General features: G+C 51.4%; 6 protein-coding genes across 6 annotated transcripts, besides 13 other annotated features; 3 read left to right on the plus strand and 3 right to left on the minus strand.

The window, feature by feature from the left end:
• The first annotated feature begins 475 nt into the window (after positions 1–475).
• Positions 476–508: a microsatellite.
• Positions 476–509: a microsatellite.
• Positions 510–858: 349 nt separating this feature from the next.
• ACLA_028570 (AP-1 complex subunit gamma) lies at positions 859–3679 on the plus strand (the record flags this gene model as incomplete). Its single annotated transcript, XM_001269557.1, has 5 exons — positions 859–868; positions 969–1092; positions 1162–1350; positions 1419–3519; positions 3584–3679. 5 exons carry the CDS (start codon positions 859–861, stop codon positions 3677–3679), a joined length of 2520 nt encoding a protein of 839 aa, XP_001269558.1.
• A 173-nt stretch (positions 3680–3852) lies between these two features.
• Positions 3853–3875: a microsatellite.
• A 352-nt stretch (positions 3876–4227) lies between these two features.
• ACLA_028580 (uncharacterized protein) lies at positions 4228–4872 on the minus strand (the record flags this gene model as incomplete). The annotated part of the gene is made up of 1 exon (XM_001269558.1): positions 4228–4872. One exon carries the CDS (start codon positions 4870–4872, stop codon positions 4228–4230), a length of 645 nt encoding a protein of 214 aa, XP_001269559.1.
• A 599-nt stretch (positions 4873–5471) lies between these two features.
• Positions 5472–5503: a microsatellite.
• Positions 5504–5815: 312 nt separating this feature from the next.
• Positions 5816–5842: a microsatellite.
• Positions 5843–6005: 163 nt separating this feature from the next.
• ACLA_028590 (J domain-containing protein) lies at positions 6006–7742 on the minus strand (the record flags this gene model as incomplete). The annotated part of the gene is made up of 1 exon (XM_001269559.1): positions 6006–7742. The coding sequence occupies one exon, from the start codon at positions 7740–7742 to the stop codon at positions 6006–6008; it is 1737 nt and encodes a 578-aa protein (XP_001269560.1).
• Positions 7096–7133: a microsatellite.
• A 740-nt stretch (positions 7743–8482) lies between the features above and the next one.
• Positions 8483–8506: a microsatellite.
• Positions 8507–9007: 501 nt separating this feature from the next.
• Positions 9008–9037: a microsatellite.
• Positions 9008–9052: a microsatellite.
• Positions 9053–12362: 3310 nt separating this feature from the next.
• Positions 12363–12387: a microsatellite.
• Positions 12388–13740: 1353 nt separating this feature from the next.
• On the minus strand, positions 13741–14866 carry ACLA_028600 (metallophosphatase domain-containing protein; the record flags this gene model as incomplete). The annotated part of the gene is made up of 2 exons (XM_001269560.1): positions 13741–14609; positions 14671–14866. The coding sequence occupies 2 exons, from the start codon at positions 14864–14866 to the stop codon at positions 13741–13743; spliced, it is 1065 nt and encodes a 354-aa protein (XP_001269561.1).
• An 883-nt stretch (positions 14867–15749) lies between these two features.
• ACLA_028610 (60S ribosomal protein uL13) lies at positions 15750–16838 on the plus strand (the record flags this gene model as incomplete). The annotated part of the gene is made up of 5 exons (XM_001269561.1): positions 15750–15770; positions 15922–16057; positions 16228–16281; positions 16367–16625; positions 16700–16838. The coding sequence occupies 5 exons, from the start codon at positions 15750–15752 to the stop codon at positions 16836–16838; spliced, it is 609 nt and encodes a 202-aa protein (XP_001269562.1).
• A 1191-nt stretch (positions 16839–18029) lies between these two features.
• ACLA_028620 (putative AMP-binding domain protein) lies at positions 18030–20037 on the plus strand (the record flags this gene model as incomplete). Its single annotated transcript, XM_001269562.1, has 5 exons — positions 18030–18182; positions 18250–18445; positions 18521–18967; positions 19038–19667; positions 19730–20037. The coding sequence occupies 5 exons, from the start codon at positions 18030–18032 to the stop codon at positions 20035–20037; spliced, it is 1734 nt and encodes a 577-aa protein (XP_001269563.1).
• Positions 20038–21032: 995 nt separating this feature from the next.
• Positions 21033–21066: a microsatellite.
• Positions 21033–21067: a microsatellite.
• A 510-nt stretch (positions 21068–21577) lies between these two features.
• Positions 21578–21609: a microsatellite.
• Positions 21610–21614: the final 5 nt, after the last annotated feature.

Consider the following 21614-nt stretch of genomic DNA (forward strand, 5'->3'; position numbering starts at 1 on the left):
AGTGTCGCAAGAGAAAGATGCAGTTTTGACATCGAAACACTGCTCGCACCCCGAGCGCAAAGACACGGCTGTGAGTCGCTTTTATATGATATGATCAGGATTCGGAATTTGCAGAAGAGACGAAATTGGGGATATGTGTCATGTGTAGGAAGAGGTGGATCCGATGAACCGCTGCTGGGAGTGAAATAAGGCTGATGAGTGATATGCACAGGGGCCAACAAAGCGACACTGCGACTTGCAAACTTGTAGCGGATCAACCGGAGTTCCAAGACACAAGGTGGGAGGGAGCAATGCTGAGTAGAGTAGAGGCGTATGTACTATGTAGACTATCTAGCTATAGGTCAGAGACAAGTATCAACAATGGGAAATGCCAGGCTGCCTGCTTAGTAGGGAGGAGGATAATAATAATGCGCTCACGTCATAGGCATCACAAAGCTCTCGGCACCATGGTTCAACCCGTGTTATACGAGTACGAGGTATGGTACGGTACGGTACGGTACGGTAAGGTAAGGGTTGTTCTGTCAAGAATATTGATGCCTTGTCCACCAGGCCCAGAGAAATTAACCACGTGATCTGCCAGAGCGAGAGGGGAGACGCTAACCCCAAACAGGACGGATGCCAAGAGGGACAGATCAAGCAAAGCACGGGCGAGGCTCGAAGGGCAGCTATCACAACTAACTAATACTTTATAACTATCACCAGTTGAACTAGAACCGTCCTTCTAGTCTTGTCGGACGTGGGGTTTGCGCAGACAGGTTTCTTCGCATCCTTCTTCCTCCTTGAATCGCCCTCTCTTCCCTTCTCTATTGCACCCTCCTTTTTTTCCTCTTCTTCCCCGTCGGGGGTCTTGCGACCGTCATGACATCCCGTACGTATTCTAGAAAACCCCACACCCCCTATATCCCTGAGACGACAAGCCAAGTCACTCACGCTCTCCCTCTGCGTCTGCGGGATCTGACTTCAAATAGTCAAACAATTTATCCGGAATGTTCGATCGGCCAAGACAATTGCCGATGAACGAGCAGTCATTCAGAAAGAGAGTGCCGCCATTCGGGCATCATTCAGGGAAGAGAGCCACGATTCGGGAGTCCGGTCAGCAGCAGACACCAGCAACGATTGTCATTCCCCCCCTCCGAAGCTGACATAGTGATCTATCTCCAGGAGAAACAATGTGGCCAAGCTTCTCTACCTTTTCACACTCGGCGAGCGAACACATTTCGGTCAGATCGAATGTCTGAAGCTGTTGGCGTCTCATCGGTTCGCCGATAAACGGCTGGGATACCTAGGTACCATGCTGCTGTTGGACGAGAACCAGGAGGTGTTGACATTGGTGACGAATTCATTGAAAAAGTGGGTGGTGCTCTCTCGTCTCACCGGGTGTGTCCGCTGGCAAAAGTGTCGACGCTGACAGGACGCAGTGATCTGAATCATTCCAACCAGTACATTGTCGGCCTCGCCCTATGCGCGTTGGGCAACATCGCCTCGGTCGAAATGTCCCGAGACCTGTTTACCGAAATCGAGTCCCTCTTGTCCACGGCGAACCCCTACATTCGGCGGAAGGCGGCGCTGTGTGCCATGCGCATCTGCCGCAAGGTTCCAGACTTGCAGGAGCACTTCCTGGAAAAGGCCAAGGCTCTTCTGTCGGACCGGAACCATGGTGTGCTGCTGTGTGGCTTGACACTGGCGACCGACATGTGTGAGGCGGAGGAGGCGGAGGAAGGACAGGAAGGCGTCATCGAGATGTTCCGGCCGCTGGCCCCGGGGCTTGTCCGGGCCTTGAAGGGCTTGACGACCTCTGGTTACGCTCCGGAGCACGATGTATCAGGCATCACGGATCCGTTCCTCCAGGTGAAGATCTTGCGCTTTCTGAAAGTACTCGCCAGAGGAGATGCGGCCACCAGCGAGTTGATCAACGACATTTTGGCCCAGGTGGCTACCAACACCGACGCGACCAAAAATGTCGGCAACGCTATCCTCTACGAGGCCGTTCTCACGATTCTCGACATCGAAGCTGATTCTGGCTTGAGGGTGTTGGGTGTCAACATCCTCGGCAAATTCCTTTCCAACAAAGACAACAATATCCGCTACGTCGCGCTGAACACGCTCAACAAGGTGGTGGCAATCGAGCCGAATGCGGTACAGAGGCATCGCAACACCATTCTGGAATGCCTCCGTGATCCTGACATCAGCATCAGACGGCGAGCTCTCGACCTGAGCTTCATGTTGATCAATGAGAGCAACGTGCGTGTGCTGGTCCGGGAACTGCTCGCTTTCTTGGAGGTCGCCGACAACGAGTTCAAGCCCTCCATGACCACTCAGATCGGCATCGCTGCAGACCGGTATGCTCCGAACAAACGGTGGCACGTCGACACCATCCTGCGCGTGCTCAAGCTGGCCGGCGCATACGTCAAGGAACAGATCTTGTCGTCGTTTGTGCGCCTGATCGCCACCACGCCAGAATTGCAGACTTACTGCGTGCAAAAGCTTTACACGTCTCTGAAGGAGGATATCTCTCAAGAAGGTCTGACGCTTGCGGCCACCTGGGTGATTGGCGAATATGGCGACAGCTTGCTCCATGGGGGCCAATACGAGGAGGAAGAACTGGTCAAGGAGGTCAAGGAGAGCGACATTGTTGACCTTTTCAACAATATCCTCAACAGTACATACGCGACGCAGACGGTGATTGAGTATATCACAACGGCTTCGATGAAGCTTACGGTGCGCATGACGGATCCATCGCAGATTGAACGGCTGCGGCGCTTCCTCAACAGCCGGACTGCCGATCTGAGTGTGGAGATCCAGCAGCGCGCCGTCGAATATACCAATCTGTTTGGCTACGATCAGATCCGGCAAGGCGTTCTGGAACGGATGCCCGCGCCAGAGATCCGTGAAGAGCAGCGAGTTTTCGGCGCCCCCGCCAAGAAGCGTCAGAGCAAGCTCCTCAAGGACAAGTCGAAGAAGCCCGCCAAGCAAGCCGAGCAGGACCTGCTGGTCGACCTCATGGGAGGCTCCGAGGGTCCAGCCACCAGTACTGTTGCCAATGGATCTCAGAACACCGCCGATCTGCTGGCAGATATCCTCGGAGGAGACTCGGGCATCTCTTCACCTGCTCCCCCGGCCGCGCAGCCCAGCAGCAGCACCAGTGCAATCATGGATTTGTTTGGTTCGAACGGAACCCCCTCCCCCCGCCCCGCGGAGCCGGCATCCGCATCGGTGGATATCCTGGGAGGTCTCGGGTCCGCCCCGTCTCCCGTGGCCTCGCCGTCCGCCGCCGCAATCCACACCGCATACAACAAAAACGATCTTAGTCTCACGCTGCAGGTGCAGCGGGGCGGCAACGCCACCGCACAGATCCAGGCGCGGTTCCGCAACAACTCGAGTTTCAATCAGTTCTCCAACGTCGGGCTACAAGCTGCGGTCCCTAAGAGCCAGCGGCTCCAACTCAGCGCGATCAACAAAGCCGATCTTAGCGCGGGAGACGAAGGCGTCCAGATGTTGAAGGTTACCGGCCTCAATGGAGTAAGTATTCGGCTATTCCGCTTATCGATCTATCGCAAAACGAATTCTAACCCACATCCCGCAGGCTCTGCCCCCCAAACTCCGCCTCCGTCTGCGCATCACATACTCAAAAGACGGCTCGGATCCAGCCACGGACCAAGTCGACTGGTCCGAGCCTTGAAGCATATCCATCGAGGGGTCCTCGAAGTATCACGCACGCATTGCCACCTCAAAACCCGAAGCATCCAAGTTAACCTTTCGCATGTGGAACATGTATGGAGGGAAAGAAGAGGGAAGAAAAGCAAAAGCCAACCAAACCATGTTTTCTTCATCCTTGGCATGCTCCATCTACATCTACTACTACTACTACTACTACTGCCTTACTTGCATATAACTAACATCCATCACCCTCTTTGACTACCTTTTTGCTTTGCTTTGACGTAGCTATAGTCGTAGATCGTATGCCTTACCCCAAAGCTAAATTTAACAGCCAAGTGACAAGAATCAAGATGCACACCTATTGGCACAGATACAGGTATGGGATGATGTCATTTGCTTTGCTCACCCCTCCCCGAACATCACCTATTCTTGCATGGTAAACAATCAACAATAAACAATAGGTAGTAGGTATGTGGTGGCTTCTGGATGGAGGGGCTAGCGACATTTTACTCCCCACCGATAACCAGAGATAGTTGCGATTTGATCAGACCCTGAAGTTACGGAGTAGGTCTAAATAGGATTTCCTCTCATATCTACTGGCATCTCCTTTCCCGAGCCCAGCCGTTTCGTAACGCGTCGATAAATGGGACCGAAATTGGCCTCGTGAATCCTACCAAAGTTGTGACTGTACCATTCCACTGCAGTTTTATCTGGGCAATGATCAAGAGCATCATTATCAACCTCTAGGTACCCTGTCATCAGAGATACCCAGGACCTGAGTGACTCGCCCCACGTAGAACAGCCTTTTTCTGTTTCCTCATCGATTGCAGCCTTAACAAAGCTTTCCAGGAGCGTTTGTTCCAATGGGTAGCACAGGTTGCCGTAAGTTTCAAATCGCTTTCTCGGTGCTCCATCTCTTGCTTCAGTCAAAGGGCGGGGGGGATCGTCCTGGAAAGAGTGCGCAAACATGTTGGGAAACAAATACACTTGCAAGCCTTTTTCTGTTGGTTCGCCATTATTTGGATAATCAAACACTGCACAGGACTGATCCAAGCGTTCATAGCCAGCATTAATCTCCTCCAGCACCTGCTGTGGGTTCGGATGGTCCTCCATGATTTCAGAGGCAGGTGCGCGGTTTGGAACACTTCGTTTGAATCCTGCGCTCTCAAGCCTTTCAATAGCAGCTGTATAGTCGTTGTCTTGCACCGCAATCATAGGAGCCTATAGAGAATGGAATCATTGGTATAAGCATGGTTGAATTAATAGTGTACTATTAAAGGGGGACATATTACTCCAACGGCGATGGGGACACCTAGATGCCACATTGCGAGGGCTCCCCAAGGTACTACAGTGAAAGGTTGAAGGGTTTCGCTAAGTCTTAAGGAGAGCCTATCAGGCTCGGTCTCCCTCAAGCGCCTAAACATAGTCGTGATGGGAAATGTAATGGAAAGCCACTTCTTTGTGATTTGCCTCGAGTGGTAAGGAAGATAAACAGTTTCGGAAAGCTCCTTGCGTACATCGCCCAAAACAGCAGGCAGTAAAGCCAACCGCAGCAGCAGAACAGACCTTAAAGCGTGAACAACAGGGCGGCATGTAATTATATATAATGATTCCGTAGTCTTGGTCTTGGTCTTGGGTCTAGAAAAACAAGATGACCAAGACCAACTTCCTGATACTAACCGCCCGTACTTCATCACATTTCTCCCTGTCTAACACTCGTTTACGAATTGAAAATGAAAAACCAGGCCAGATAAATATTCAAGAACGGGGGATGTGAATTCATTCCATTCCAGTCCATCCGATCCAGCCCCTGGATCCTATCCTATCCTATGCTACCCGATCCTATGTAAAACCCAGATTCCTCCCAAGTTGATTCATGAAATCGTCATAATATGTAAAAGTAAAAAAAAAAAAAAAAAAACAACGCAGAATAAAAATCAATAGCAAATGTCAATGTCAATGTTATTCATGAGTTGCAGATGTCTCTCCCGAATCAGGCCAGATGCATGCCTTGGTTTCCTGTAGGTGTAGGAAAACAGTAAAAGAAGCAGAAAAAGAGATAGACCCCCATGTCCGTGCGCCGACTGTGCTGCGGTGATGATGTGATTTGGGACATTGCTTGGGTTGATTGGTGAGACAATAAAAAATATCGTGGGACAAAAAAAAAAAAAAAAGAAAAAAAAAATATGCGCAAGAATGGTAATTCGAATGGGAAACGACTCTAGATGCCGAGAGGGATATTGAATAATGAACATGATGGGGGAGTTTCGTGGCGCGCTTCAAGAGCCTACCATCTTAGCGGGAGAGATGATAAAAGGCCTGTCGTTATCGTGGGATCGTGGAAGTCATTAAGCAAAGGTGGATTGGCGCCTCCCCACGGGTGGTTCGCGGTATTGGTCGTAATGGCGCGGGTACGCATCACGAGGGTAGTCCTTGTCCTTGCTGCGGGAGTTGTATTCGGGTTCTCCAAATAACGGGGGGGAATGCCGCGGGGCGCTCACTCGGGCGCTCTCATAGCGAGAGGACGATGACGACGACGACGATGACTCGGGGGCCACCGGGTAGGCGTAGGTCGTGTTGCTGCGGGTTGGTTTTGGCTTGGATCGAGACGACTTCGGGGCACGCTCGGTGCGTGGTGGAGAGTAGGCCCGCGAATGTCTCGATGAGGACGAGGTGGGCGAGGGCAGGACGGGTTCGACCACCACTGTATCAATCTGATCTTTGACCTTGTAGCGCATCGAGGTCTTGGTCGGGCTGTCGCCCGGTGCCATCTCAGGCGTTCCGGGACTTGAGTAGCCCGAGTCGTACCGCTCTACGCCCCGGGGCTTCGAGGGCCGGACCATGCTCTGGAGAATCGACTCGGCTAATCGAACCGACGCCTTGGAGCGAGAGTGGGTATGGGCACTGGAAGCAGATCGCGAAGTCTGCAGGGAGGGCCGCACGGTCGTCGACGACACCTTGATTCCCGGCGAGGTTGCAGCGGTCGGCATGCTAGGTCTCTTGATCTCATAGACGCGGGGCTGCGATTCCAGGTGTTCATACGAGTTGTTGCGCGAGGCTGATGGGCGCACGTCCTCCCGGCTGGAGCGGGTGGACCGGGCGGGACGGCGAGAGGAGGTCGACTCTGGTTCCACAGACTCGTAGACATGCTGACGAGTGGGAGAGCGAGGCGACCGATGTCTCCGCTCACTCTCTCCGGGCACAGCCCGGGAGCGGCTGATATAATATTGGGCGGCATCATGCCATTTCTCATGCTTGCCCTCAAACGCATCGGAATAGCCGTCTTCCTCATACCGCGAGCGCTCAGAGCGACGGCTGGAGTCGGTCGACTTGGTCTTCCGCGAGGTCGACTCGCGACTTCGTCTCGACTCCGACGGTCGCTTGACACGCACGTAGATGGACGACGCACTGCTATCCGAGGCGCCGCCGCCGCCGCCGTCGTCATCGTCGTCATCATCATCATCATTATTATTATCCGTACCATAGTACGATCCCGCCCGTTCGAACTTCTCGTACTTTTCCCGCCGGCGTTCCTTGGTACGGTATTTGTCCCGATCGGAGTGGGTCGCTTTGACATTCTCGCGGATCGACTCTTTGGCCGCACGAAGGTGGTCGACCGGAACCGTCCTGGACTTCTTCTCGTCAGTCGTCTTGCTTCGTTGTCGCCGTCCGTAATCGTCATGTTTGCGAGACATCGGTCGGGGCTCTTCGGTGAAGCGCGCATGTTCGTCGAAGAACGCCGCATCAGCCGGCACTCTTTCTTCGTAGATCCGTCCGTCGCGATATTCCCGGGAGGTGCCACTACTCCGGGCGGGGCCACCGCGTGCCATCATCTCGCGCCGAAGTTCTGCCAGACGGACCTTCTGGTCGTACTTGATTCTCTTCGTCTCGTCGGAGAGCGTCTCGTAAGCTTGCTGCACCCGTTGAAACTCATCCTGCGCTTGACTCCGTTGGGACTCGTCCTTGATCTTATCGGGATGGCACTTGAGCACAAGCTTGCGGTGAGCAGACTTGATCTCCGTGAGTGTCGCATCTTTCTGCACTCCCAGGACAGCATATGGATCGATATCTGGTGCGGATGACATGTTGTGAGGGTATTGATGTGCGATTGAAAACCATCAACCGGGATGAAATTGTAGATACAACAAAAAATCAATGTTTGGAAAAGGAAAGACTGAAAGGCAAGCGAGGTGGTGGTGAGTAGATAAAGCAAGCTGCTGCGTTGTAAAGGGGGAGAGGAGGCGACAAGCGGTGGGAACGGGGTTGTTGTTCCTGACCCGTCCGGCCTAGATAGAGAGAGTCTCCGCCAGAGAGGTATGTACCACAATATACAACAAACGCTCTCTCAGCAGATGAAATGGGGTGACGACCGTGACGTGGGTACTCGTGACGATCAATAATGGTTCATCATTTAAAATCCGGGCACCAGACACGACCAATGCATCGAAGGATCGAAGTATTCGAAGTATTCGAAAAGAAAACAAGAAGATCGGGGAAGACAGTGGAACTCTCACGAGATGATCAGGTAATCTGAATAGATCGATAGTACGGGCGAGAATGAGTCGTGTTCGTCAGGAGAGGGAAAAGAAGAGCAGAACAAGCCACTCTTTCAGTCAGCAGCACGAGCACGGCCCTGAATGCCACAAATAGCGATGGGAACCACTTAGGCCCGGTGATTGGCAGACCAGGAATAAATCTATCAGGGGAGTGGATAATGGATCTGGAGTCCCGTGGGTAATTTCAGACCGTCTGAATGGGTGTAGTATAGAGGGAGATGGCCAGATGGGGGCAAATATTTTGATAGTCAAATGTCAAACCGAGGGGCAAAAAAAAAAAAAAAAAAAAAGAATGTGCTGTTGAGAATTTGAAAATTAAAAGAGCATGCAAATCGGAGATATCCCCAAGGCGAAAGAGGGCGAAAGGGGGGGGAGGACAGAACAGAGCGAAAAAAGAATGGTTTGCTGTAAGAGCACTGCTTGGACAGCAACTTCTGAGGCCCCCCAGGAAAAAAAAAAATAAAAGACTAGATAGATACTACTGCGCCACGCTGGGAAAAGACGATGAAGTGGCACCACTCTTAGTCAGGATGAATCAGATGGACGATGAAGATGAGAAATTAGGAAGAATGAAAGAAAGAGAATGGTTATGACGATGGTGATGATGCCTCTCTGGCTTGTTGTTCCGGATGATACTTTTTGGGCGATGATCCAGAAGATGCTCGATGATGCCACACAGCAGGCCAGAGCACTAATGGGAATCTTCAATCTTGACGATTGCTTGTCTGCCTGTCTTGCAGATTGGACACGGTGTACTGGACGGAGTACGTCGAGAGATAGGATAGATAGGATATAGAGAGAGAGAGAGAGAGAGAGAGAGAGAGAAGGGGAGCGAGAGATGGTGACTTGTGACTGTGAGGAGGTATAAAGAGCGAGCGGGTCTCCAGTCCGTCCTAAGCTGCGGTTGCCGGGGGAAAGACTGAAAGATGATGGAGTCAAGTGTGAAGTACAGTGACCCATCAATCAACCTCAAATCTCAATCCGAATTAGCGGTCAAAGCAAGGCGGAGCAATTGGAGAGGATGCTGGAGGGAAATAACTAGTCGTCGTCGTTGTCGTACTAATTATCATCGAGACGCTGAGAGTGAAACCACGTTGGAGGGACCCGCTTGGGTTGGGTTGGCGTTGAAGACACGAAAGTGATGGACGATGGAGAGATGAGGGATAGACAATCGACTAGTATAGATAGAGACGAAGAAGTGGTCATGAAATGGATTTGATTATTATTATTGACTTATTGATTCATTGATGCACTCTGTAAGGTAGAAGAGGTGCTGGTCTAAATGAGAATCGATATCAATTGAATATAAGGATCTCTGACATCCAGTCTTCATGAAGAGTCAGTCCTTCCTGTCCGGCAAAGTCAGGAACAGAAGTGATACAAATACTCACGCCAACACCAGGCTAGGTTCTGGAACAGATGATGAGAAGGATGATAAAGGATTGACGGTGTTGCTCATTATTATTGACTATGTCTGTCGACTTGCTACACGACATTCCTCATCCATATAAATCCTCCGTCTCCTGAGTCCTGAGTCGACTCGACACTCTACCTAACCTAACAGACTATACGAGTACTAACTAGGTCCCGAGTACGGAGAACACCCCCCATGCTCACTTGATATACACTATGGAGTACTGACTACTCTTGGTTCTTCTTCTCACCTTACTATTATTCCCCTCGCCTGGAACTAAATAATACGCCTCCTCCTTGCTCCAGCGGTTCTGAGAGATGCTCTGCTCTGCTCTGCAGCAGCACCACCACCACCACCACTAGGACTAAATCACCCACGGATGATCCTCGTATAGAGTGACTTCTTCTGGTAGATGAGCAGCAGGCAGTACGACCATCATCAGCTGGCTTGGGGGGTAGGCGATTTCCGCCCTTTTTTACCCCTCCAGAACTCCCCATATCACTGGACAGTTGACTATCACCGCAGCAGACGAATCAGCGTCCAGGAAAGCGCTTTTTATCGAACATTCAGATGGGCAGTCTGACCACCAGTCATTCCTCTCAAAAGCCTCGGATTCAGCCATCTCATGCAGCGAGAACGATGGGATAATCGGATACCCCGCACTAACTAACCTCCGTTGGCGCCGGCTGTGACTGCGTACAACAGTACAACTAACTACACAGTAGGTAGACTTTTAAAAGAAAAAAAGTCTTTGGCTGCAACACTGGGCCACCACTCCGCATGTCCACAAACGTTTGCCCCGGGTGATCCCTTCGTCTCATAGGCCGACGTCGTTCCCATCACTTCATGGATCTGGCTCGTCGTTGCCGGATCGAGTTTCAGGTTCCAATCACAGGCGTACAACGTGCCGGTGGCCTTGCTTTGTTGGTGCGCCTCTTTCTAGTTTCTACCTACGCGGCTTGCCTCACCTCTTTGCTGCACGTCTGCAATGACAGTCTAGAATTGGCTGATCGCGTTTCAACCAGTCCCACAATATGGAGTTCCTACCTACCTATCCACCTACGGAGTACGGTAGTCGGGTCATCCGTTCAAGTTCGGACATGTCCTTTTTTTGTTTTTTTTTTTGTTTTTTCCCCTTTTTCCGAATTGACTTCCTTCTCTAGCTGAAGCTGTGGCCTGCGGTGGGACATCAAGATATTGATCGCTCATGTGCAGACTGTGGAGGATCCCTATTCCCTGAATCCCCACCAGTCCTACAAAAATGCCTCTTCGTAAGTCATCAGTCACAACGAGGTACATGCGACCAGGCACGGCCAATTGTCATTGGTTCATAGCTCATTCACGGCGACAACGACCCCGATCCGATCCTCGCTCGCGTGAAACTGGTCCCGTGGGTGCCTCCCGCTCGGTTCCGTGACACTTCTGTCGTAGACTCGTAGTCCTTCATCGTCCGATATCGAGATATAGTCTATACTTTGAACAACCCTCACACCTCCATGAGAACTAGAGTATCCTTGAATCTCGGCGGTTAGATGCAAGTCAGAAGACGGCCACCATCCCACCATCCCCCACCATCATCCCCAACAATTAGAATAGAACCCAAGACCATGTCGATCGCTCAACGGCCGTTAAAAAAAAAAAAAAAAGGGGAAAAAAGGGCGCAAGGAAGCCTCACGAGGAACCTGGGAAGACCATAGCTTGCGGCTGGCTGTTCTGTGGCAGACCAAAAAAAAAAAAAAACCCCCCATCACAGATGGGTAAGCTGACCGGCGTCTCTTTGTAGTTTGTACCTATAACCCGTCAGCCTGTCTTGCATTCCTTTTTTTCCCCTTCCCCAAGCAGAAGAATGGCTTCTGGAAGGCATTACTCAAATAATTGGTTCCTGGGATGGAAGTCATCTGCACCGCGTCAGGTCTGGCTCCACGATTCTCCCATTATTGTTCCAAGTTCCAACGAACAGGCGAGCCATGACCGACTCTCGCCAGTCGCCATGCAGTGATGATTGTCCCGGCATTAGCTTGCAGGGGCTAATGCTTCACTTCCATGGTCGAGCGCGTCCAATGGCAGGGCCTTAGGCGTGTTGTCCACCAAGCACCGTCACATCCTTCTGCCGGTTGATAGCATGCGATTTGACATCAAGACCTGGAGAGTCTAATTCCAATGACCCAATGCCCAGTGTCCGTTGCAATACTGCACAGCTATCACAGATGCCTCAGAACTTTAAATCAGGTCTTGGAGGGGGAGGAAGTTTCCACTGGCTGGATCCATGTGGCTTTTTTGGGGAGAGGGGAGAGGGCGCCCTGTCGGGTTTATCAACTCCCTTCTCTTCAGTCCAAAGTCCCTGCTAAAGTTGGTTTCTCCATATCATCTGGACGATCAAGTAGACTGGGATGGCGCGGCTGATTGGCTTGCAAAAAGTACTCCGGACGTATGGGGTACCTTACGCTGGACCACGATACCTACCTATGATCTCTGGCTCACGACATACTGCAAGTCAGGTCAGGTCTATAGTAGTGTAGTACATGTGTTGAGGGGGTGAGGTGCACCGTACTCCGTGCAAGTCGCAGGCATTGCCGAAGGGGAAATACATATATACTTAGGTACTCCGTAAGCAGGGGCAATTGGATAGAAATAGAAACAATGACAATACAACACTCTCACCGGATCCGTACATAGCAGCTTACAGTTAACAGCTTACCTATTATTATGTATTATTATTATTCTCCGACTCCATTTCCATAATCCATAATCCATAATCCATGGATCGTCCTGCAACACAGCCACACACGCACTGTGCACACTACTGCTGACTGCACAGAAAGCGTACGGAGTAGAGATGGCATGCAACAGAGAACATCCCCGATCTAGCCGGCTGCATCTTATCAAAATCGGCGGCTAGTTTTAATCCAGATTTCCTCCTCCACTTTGGAATCGGTTTCACTCACTGATCAATCTCGGAGGGGAGGGGGGGCTGACCCACTTAGTCTTAACCTTAGCCTTGTCGCCGTTGTCAAGTGTTCAATTCCATAACCATGGCCATACGGAGTACAGGCATGTTGTTCTGTAGGAAGTCAGGAACTGAAGTCTGAACGACGATTTAAATTGGAGCTTAACGCGCCAACCACCCCCCCCCCGGCGTTGGGAGTAGTGAACTCCTTACCGTGAACAGGAGTAGGTTGGTTGAGTATTGGTAATGGATATAAACTCGACAGGCACCGAGTACAGCATGCCCACCGTGATCCGAGATCCTTGGGTGCTGCGAACTCTGATGTGTTTGCCTACTACTGTATTTGGGGGATAGTATGGAAGTATGTACTGTTCTGTAAGGGGTTCGGACAATGCAGTTGTCATTACAGATATCGAGACTCTATCAGTATGATATTAGGTAGATAGGTAGACGTCTGGTGGTAAGCTGCTGATTTTGCTAGGAAGAGAGTATACTCCGTACAATGGAATAAAGTACAAATCTCCCGATGTGAAAGGCATAAGCATCATCGCTGGGGTTATGGTCCATCACCTCGCTAGTCCTCCATCCCGCCATTCATAGGGCGCAAGCAAGCGCTTGTTGGTCATTCAGGCTCAGAGACTGTCCATGACTGGCTGTATGGAGTAGATAGCTTACCTCATGCTCGTGGTTCTGACGAAATCAAAATCAGGTGATGGGAGTGCTCTGCAGATGACCTGTAGGTTACCCTCTCTAAAAGCTAAAAGTAGGTAGGTGTTGTTGCCGGGGGTATGTCTGCAAGAAGCTCCCGTCAAGTTTAGAGGTTCAAGTTCGGTTCCATAGTCTGCAGTCATGTGCAGAGTGACGATGGTTGTTCAGACTAAGATGCCAGCATGTATCCTGGTCGAGGCTGTAGATCCATCGTGCTCCGATGCGTGATGTAATCATCGGGGATAAATCCAGATTTCATTACCAGGGTTACTACTAGGCTACGGAGTTCTTGACTCGTAAAAAACGTCAGCGAGCGGTCCAGTTGATCATCTTCGCTCCCCGTCGCGTCAAAGCTCAAGAGCTCTCTGCTGTCTGCTGCCGTGTCGCACATAGCATCCCAGTCAGCATGGCTGCGTGCCATGAAAGTGTCAAAACATGAAGGACGAGGCTCTCGTGCCTTAGGGTTCCGTCCACGTCGGCAGCTCCAGATCCACCACGATAGGAGCATGGAATTTTCTGCCCCCGCGATGTGGCCAGCTGGTGGCCATGATGGATGCGTTGACGATGCAGGTTTCCCTCCGCGCCGATCGGATTTCGTCGTTGCAGGTCATTTCATGTCCGTCCATATCTTCAGGCTTTGCACACGTTAACGCTGGGCTCGACGGCAGCAGCATGGCATTCTGCGACGATCCGAAGGTTGTGGACAAAGAGCTGGGGCCACTAATACAAAAGCCATCATTATCTAGACGCTCAGCCTTCTTGCCTGTCAAATCAACGAGGCTTTGTTTCTTGCTCCCCGAAGGAGGCAAGTTGCCTCGCACAACCTGGGCGTCAGGTAGTTCCCCAGTTGTGCCTGATGACGGCCTCGAAGGCCATACCACTCTCTCGTATCCCCGCGACTCATGTACATGGCCACAGACAGCGAGCAGAGGTCTGACCTGGCTTAATGCCTGAAGCAGGGCCGGGCACCCAACCGGCTCCCCCGTGCTGCGGGTGTCGCAGTGAGAACGAGGCGGCGTGTGCGTCACGACAACATCTGCATCCAATGGGATGTGGTTCCAAAGCGCAGGGGCATCGGCCGATGCGTATCCAAACGCCCAGTTCCCAGGCGATTGGGAATAGGGCGAGCCAAACACCTTAAATATGGTCCGGGGCCCTTCGGGCCGTGTCAAGCGGACAAGTGCTGACTGATGCCGGAGGAAAAGGATCGAGGGTGCTCCTTCAGTCAGGACTTCCAAGCATCGCTGGGGGTCTTCTAGACGCTGGTTGTGGAAGTCGGATCCATACTCAGCGTAGAAGCTTGCTTCCAGTGTGATATCGTGGTTGCCTGAAGGTGTACCACTCAGTAAACACGAAAGATCAAGGTAGTTGATGTCTACCGGACTGACCACAGACAATGATTTTCATTTCGAAATCAGCCTTGGAGATCCAGTCAATCGTTTTGCGCAACTCCGACAGGCTCCCTTGGTTTGTAAGATCTCCAGCATGAATCAGGACATCCCCGGCCGGTAGCTTGAATCCTGCTTCTGAGGGTGTATAACCGTGTGTGTCAGATACGCAGACAAAGCGCGTCTTCCGCCGCATCATGGCTTCGGATGAGGCTGTCAGCAAGCCTGTGGTGGTCGTTATACAGTCTTGTGTAGCAAGGCTGAGGCTCTTCAGAGTTGCAGACCAACACGGCGCAGCTCAGCTCTGTTACAACCTACGAGGCGTTATCATGGCAAACACGAGATCTGAGTCATGCGGGACTTTTACAGTAAGCGTTCAATATCAAATCGCGAACACGGATGTTAGTCAAGTACAAAGTAGGATGGAAAATGGGTCCTGTCGGCGCGCCAAGGAATCCTCATGAGATTCGAACGTTGCTGGTCAGGCAACGGTTCCTCAGAAATTCAGATACAAATACCTGTATACCTATGCAATGCTACTACCGATATCTCCATTAACAAGCCTTGTGTCGAGGAGAGTCACGTAGTAGTTGAGTTGACGAGGAGCGTCAGGAGCGTCAGGTGTAGTGCGGAAGACAATTGACATCACCAAACAACTATCTACTCCGTGGATTAATCCGACAGGCTAGACAGCAAGACAGTCCAGTGTGAATAACACATTAGGTGGAACAGACTCGAATTGGCCTATCATGAAACAATTCATCTTCGGGACCCAGAAAAGCGTGCAACAATTCAAGCAGGGCTGGAATCCAGCGGAGGGCAAGGAGGCAGCTCACGTGATAGCGGGCCACGGGATTGGACCGGGTTAGGGCTGTGGCCCTCAACTGACCTTTCCACACAAAGGGTAGTAGCCTTCGCTTAGCGATCTTCAGTGCGAACCATTCGACTTCGTTGTGTGCGTTGAACCTGACCAACAACGACAACAACCGCCGACAACATACATCCCCAGGGAGTATCCTAGAGCAGCGCTCTTCCTTTCGCTGGATATTTTCCTCTTGAAACGGTGACAGAAGAGCAGGATGTCCTCCATCGATCCAGTCGTGCGTACTCCCTGTTCACATGCATGCCGCCAGAAACCCTCGTTCTTTTGGAGTTGGAGATGAGAAAAGATGGGGAGGGAGGAGCGGCGGGATTTGCCAACTTGATATTCGTCTACAGTGATCGCTGACTTGTGCTGGGATATTTTTGCAGGTCGTCATTGACGGCAAGGGACACCTTCTTGGTCGCCTGGCCAGCACTGTTGCTAAGCAGCTGCTCAACGGCCAGAAGATCGTCGTTGTGAGATGTGAGGCCCTCAACATCTCCGGCGAGTTCTTCCGCGCGAAGCGTACGTTATCCGATTCGTTACCCCCTTGTAATTCGAACTATGGCGCAAGAGGTGGATTCGTTCAGGAGGAGCATATGCCGACATGGAACATGGGACGAGAGGCGGACGGCCATACAGTGCTTGGACTCTCGGTGCAGAAAAGCTGACTTGGGTTATTTTCGATGATACAGTCAAGTACCACGCCTACCTTCGCAAGATTACTCGCTTCAACCCCACTCGCGGAGGTGAGATTCTACCCGACTCCTGATGATGACGACGACTCGATCATTCTCTGCTGGGACCTTTTTGAGTACTGAACTTCGAATGCAGGTCCCTTCCACTTCCGTGCCCCCTCCCGCATCTTCTACAAGGCCGTCCGCGGAATGATTCCCCACAAGACCCCCCGCGGTGCTGCTGCTCTGGAGAGACTCAAGGTCTTCGAGGGTGTTCCTCCCCCTTACGACAAGAAGAAGCGCGTCGTCGTTCCCCAGGCTCTGCGTGTCCTTCGCCTCAGACCCGGCCGCAAGTACTGCACCGTCGGTAGACTCAGCCACGAGGTTGGCTGGAAGTACCAGGACGTTGTTGCCAGGTACGTTTACATCGCTGTGGTGGAATCCGGGAGAAGGAAGAAGGAACAATTGTGGCTAACGGATATTTCTACAGACTTGAGGAGCGGAGAAAGGTTAAGAGCAGCGCCTACTACGAGCGCAAGAAGGCCGCCCGCCGCCAGCTCGTCCAGGCCCAGAAGTCGGCGGGTGTCGATGAGAAGACCAAGAGCCAGCTTGCTGAGTACGGATATTAGATACCTCGTTGCGCGGTTGGTTGCTTGTCTCGGTGATGGGTTGGGTTGGGATCGCAAACGGTTCATCTTCCAGCGAAATTGGACGGCAAACCGATCGACCTTTTTTCCAATGTCCCTACCTCATCATGCATTACCACAAATGTTAATGTTGTGACGGACATGGAGGCTGGAGGAACCGATTTCTTATTCAAAAGTAAAAAATACGGAGTCGCATGGGATCAAAGGTTGTTCAAAATAGCTGACCGTTATTTCGTGCCGTGGCGGTTTAATCCAAAGAATATTTCTCGAGTTCAAGAATGATTCTCATGATGATTGATTATGCTCATTCCTTGGTTTTTTTTTTTTTTCTGTCCCCCCTTCCCTATCCATTGTATACCTGTAAGATTGCCGTATATCCTACTAGCCTGATCGAGCCCCAGATCAGATATTGATGTATTCGTACTCGCTTCACTTGACCAGGTCCAACAGTAATAGCGAGAAGCCACAATCCCACAAATCCACCGATTTGTCCAGCCTCGGATGTTACGGGCGTACGGCTTGCGGATCAAGTGCGGATCAACCGTCTGATGGCGGTCCAAATATCGATCAAGACCAGTTGGACAGCAGCTCTTCTGGCTGCAGTGGTCATGAACAGATGAAGGCCTTGGACACTATTGAGAGCTCCTTCGGTAGTCGGTATAGGCGTGTCCAAAAGTCCATGTGTGGGTGCCTGCGGTCACATATGGGCCTTAGCTGAGAAACAACATGACTGGGGTTAAAGAGGCCCTCCGTAACGCAGATATTCGAGCAGCAAGGAGATATCCACAAATCTAATTATTCTAGAAGGATTCCTTCACGTTTATATGACACCTTAACCCTCGACCGCCGTGAAACACTGAACAGTAAAGGGCCAAGCAACCATCCGCGAAAAGCTTGCGGATAAAGCGCAACTTCTCCGCGGTCCAAAGAAGTTTAGCAGCCGATCTCCCCGCATTACGATTCTTGATACTTAGTCATCTAGTAGTAGTTAGTAGTACATTCCGATCCCCTTCTCCAACTCGGCCCTTGTTTGTCTGGGTTTCCCCTGGTTCCGTGGCAGGGCATTATATACAGAACTTCGATTTCCCCCGTTGGCGTAGGAGTTTCCTGACCCTGTGCTCCCTCTCTTCTGTTTTGGCTTTTGGTTCCTGATCGGAAAGCCGCTGCAACATCATGTCATCTGTCAAAGCTCGGCTGTCCGGCTTATTGGGCCATTTTGCGGTTCCGGAACCTGTTTCCCCACCAGCGAGGTTCGAGCATCGCTTCAACCATCACACGCTCTCTCCAACGTTTTTCTTGCCTCGAGCGGCCGCAATTGAGCCCGACGTGAGTGCCAACTCGTATTCGGAGATGATTAGGGGGCAATGCGACTGATGTTTCCGAATATATATAGGCTGAAGCCATCTACCATATTACTGCTAACAACCAGGTGTTGCGGAGGACGTACATTGAAACTGCCGACCGCGCGAGGGGGCTGGCATACTATCTCAAGAAGCATGGTTTTAAGCGAGTTGGCATCTTGTGTCCCAATACCCCTGCGTTCCTGGAATCTATCTATGGGATCGCCGCAGCTGGAGCGATTAACATCGGTAAGGCACTATGAGCTTTTATGGTGTTTCGTGCTTCTCAAGGCCCCTAGCATGATGCTGACGGAGTGTGGTTAGCTGTCAATTACCGTCTCAAGGAAGACGACATCGCTTACATTTTCAACCACTCGGATGCCGAGGTGATCATCGTCGACCAGGAGTATGTGCCGCTGCTTCAGGCATATAGAGCGGCACATCCCAACACCCCAATCATCATTGATACCGACACCGACGCGACAGAGGGACAGTTATCAGGCCCCTTCGATGAGGCTGTCCTACAGGGCCTCAAGTACGACATCGAAACCGGCTCCAATGGCTGGGATGGGCTGGAAAGTCAGGCGGGCTCGGAGGACGACATCATTGCTCTTGCTTACACCAGCGGTACGACGGCGCGCCCGAAAGGCGTCGAGTATACCCACCGGGGCTGCTACCTCGCTACTTTGGGTAATGTCATCGAGTCTGGTTTGAATACACAGTTTGGTCGGTGCCGCTATCTGTGGACCTTGCCCATGTTCCATGCAATGGGTTGGTGATCCTTCTTCTATCCTGCAAGACCTGTGGTGAGTAGGCGCACAGACTGACCCGTTCTTCCTAGGCTGGACATTCCCTTGGGCCGTAACGGCCGTCCGCGGCACCCATTATTGCTTGCGAAAGATCAACTACCCAGAAATCTGGCAATTACTGAAGCAGGAGCACATCACGCATTTCAATGCCGCCCCGACCGTCAACACCTTGCTTTGCGCTGCCGATGAGGCCGAGCGGCTTCCCAATCCCGTTCAGGTTACGGTGGCGGCCAGCCCGCCTACCCCCCATCTCTTCGAGCAAATGACCAGCCTCAACCTGCACCCGGTGCATGTGTACGGAATGACGGAGACGTACGGGCCCATTACCAAGGGCTACTATATGCCGCAGTGGGATCAGCTACCGGCCGAACAGAAATATAAGAACATGGCGCGACAAGGGCATGGATTCTTGACGAGTCTGCCCGTGCGGATCATCAAAACCGACGTACCGGAAGGGACCGTCGTTGACGTGGAACGGAACGGTAAGGAGATTGGCGAGATCGTCTTTGTGGGCAACATCTGCTCGCCGGGATACTATAAAGACCCGGAGGCCACGCGAAAGCTCTTTGCGGGAGGTGTTTTGCACTCTGGGGATCTGGCGGTCTGGCATCCGGACGGAGCGATTCAGATTCTCGACCGCGCAAAGGATATCATTATTAGCGGTATGGGGCTGTGCTCCGGTCGAATTTTTGTCCTGATAGTATTGCTGACCATCTTGAATTAGGCGGCGAGAACATCTCATCGGTTGCCCTCGAGTCGATGCTCGTTACCCACCCCGATATCCTCGAGGCTGGCGTTGTAGCGGTGCCAGATACCCATTGGGGTGAACGGCCCAAGGCCTATGTGACTGTGAAGCATGGGAAGCAGCTGGAGGGACAGGATGTTATTGCTTGGGCCAAGGGGCACCGGGCGATCAGCAAGTTCATGGTGCCGCGGGAGGTCGAGGTGGTGCCAGAGCTTCCCAAGACAAGCACGGGGAAGCTGAGGAAGAATGTTCTCCGGGAATGGGCCAAGGGAGCGAGTCACCCATAGACTGGCTGGTAGAGTGCATATTGAGACGAGCAGACAATTTTTGAGTTCAGCAGCCTTGCCAATATCTATCTATATGTACATATATACTTCGTATCCCACTGGAGAACCGAAGACTATGATTCAAGTGTCTAAGTGTTTTTTTTTTTTTTTTCACTAATCACCTCTCTTTCTTTCTGAGCTGTGATCTAACCCTGGTGACATCAGACAGGATTCTGCCGTTTGCACTTGACCATCAGACAGTTTACCTACACAGTAGATATTAATCCACTGGATCTCTTTCTACTTTCTATACTAGCGAGACTAAAGTGAAACCAGGACCCACGGCATGCCAAGCCTTCTATTATGATGATGACATGAGATGAGGGGAACAACGGAGTCGAGATGTGAGATATGAAAGTAAAAAAAAGACTAGGATAGGTTGAGGACAATAAGTTGACAGTGTGAAGAGAATGCCACGGGTGGATGAGAATGCTGATTGAATGCGTCTCCAGTCCATCTGGTTGTAGGTTAATTGTTGGCCGTTGACCGTTGCCCTTACAAACAAAAGGCCAGGAACTTCCTTCTGCGGGGAGTGGGATGAGTGAGTGAGTATTTTTAGGTCTTGGATGGTGTCTAACTAACAACAACAGCAACACCCTGCGTATAGATAAGTGACTCTCATGAGATTCGAGGAGATGGGTATTTTTTTTTTGGATCTATCAGACTAGAAAGGTCTCTTTCTATCTATGTATATGTAGTATGTAGTGTATCTATTTAGTTAGTTGATAGAATCGAGCGAAACCTGTCTATACAACAGTCAACAACCACCTCAACTAGATATATTTATCCTCATCCTCATCCTCATCGTTCTTCTCGCTAGGCTATGTATGGCGTCTAGTTGATAATCGGTTTGAAGATCAATCAGAATAAAAAATCAGAAAAATCTCCTTTCCTGAATCCAGGGCGTCACCAGAACAACTACCCTACAGGGGGTGGGATTTGATCCATCATTTTGCCTCTCTCTCTCTCTCTCTCTCTCTCTCTCTCTCTCATCTTCATCACCCTCGCAGACGCCGCCTCATCGACCGGACTCGCTTCCCTTCCTCAGTCACAACTCCCAAGCTGCTCACTCAACTCAACTCCAGATTTCCTCTTGGGTCTTGTACCCCGTTCCACACGTGGGTTATCATTTTCCTTTCCATCCTCGCCATCAAAACTCGTCTCTCCCGATCGCAAATCCTCTATCGTCTTCTCCCATTCTCTCTATCTCGTCGCCCTGCGCTCTCCCCTTCGTCAGCGACTCTCCCTTTCCTTGCCTTCCGGATTGTGCAACTGCTGCAGGCACGCTCGGACGCGCGTTCCTATCGACACTCTTACTGACCCTTCCTTTGTTCGCTTGTACCTCTCTTTCTTCTGACGTTGCGTCTGCGGTCTATCGGGCAGCTTAGACGGATCCGTCTCTCCCATCCGTCTTCCCAGTTCTGTTCTCTTGACCGGGCTGACAAGGGTCCCGCTGGTCGAGAGCCATTCGCAAAACTCTCCTCCACACGTTCAGGTGGCCTTTTTTTTTTTTTTTTTTTTTGTTTTTTCTTTACATA

This window comes from Aspergillus clavatus, genomic scaffold, assembly GCF_000002715.2.
Source record: "Aspergillus clavatus NRRL 1 1099423829805 genomic scaffold, whole genome shotgun sequence".
In the NCBI taxonomy this organism is placed as follows: domain Eukaryota; kingdom Fungi; phylum Ascomycota; class Eurotiomycetes; order Eurotiales; family Aspergillaceae; genus Aspergillus; species Aspergillus clavatus.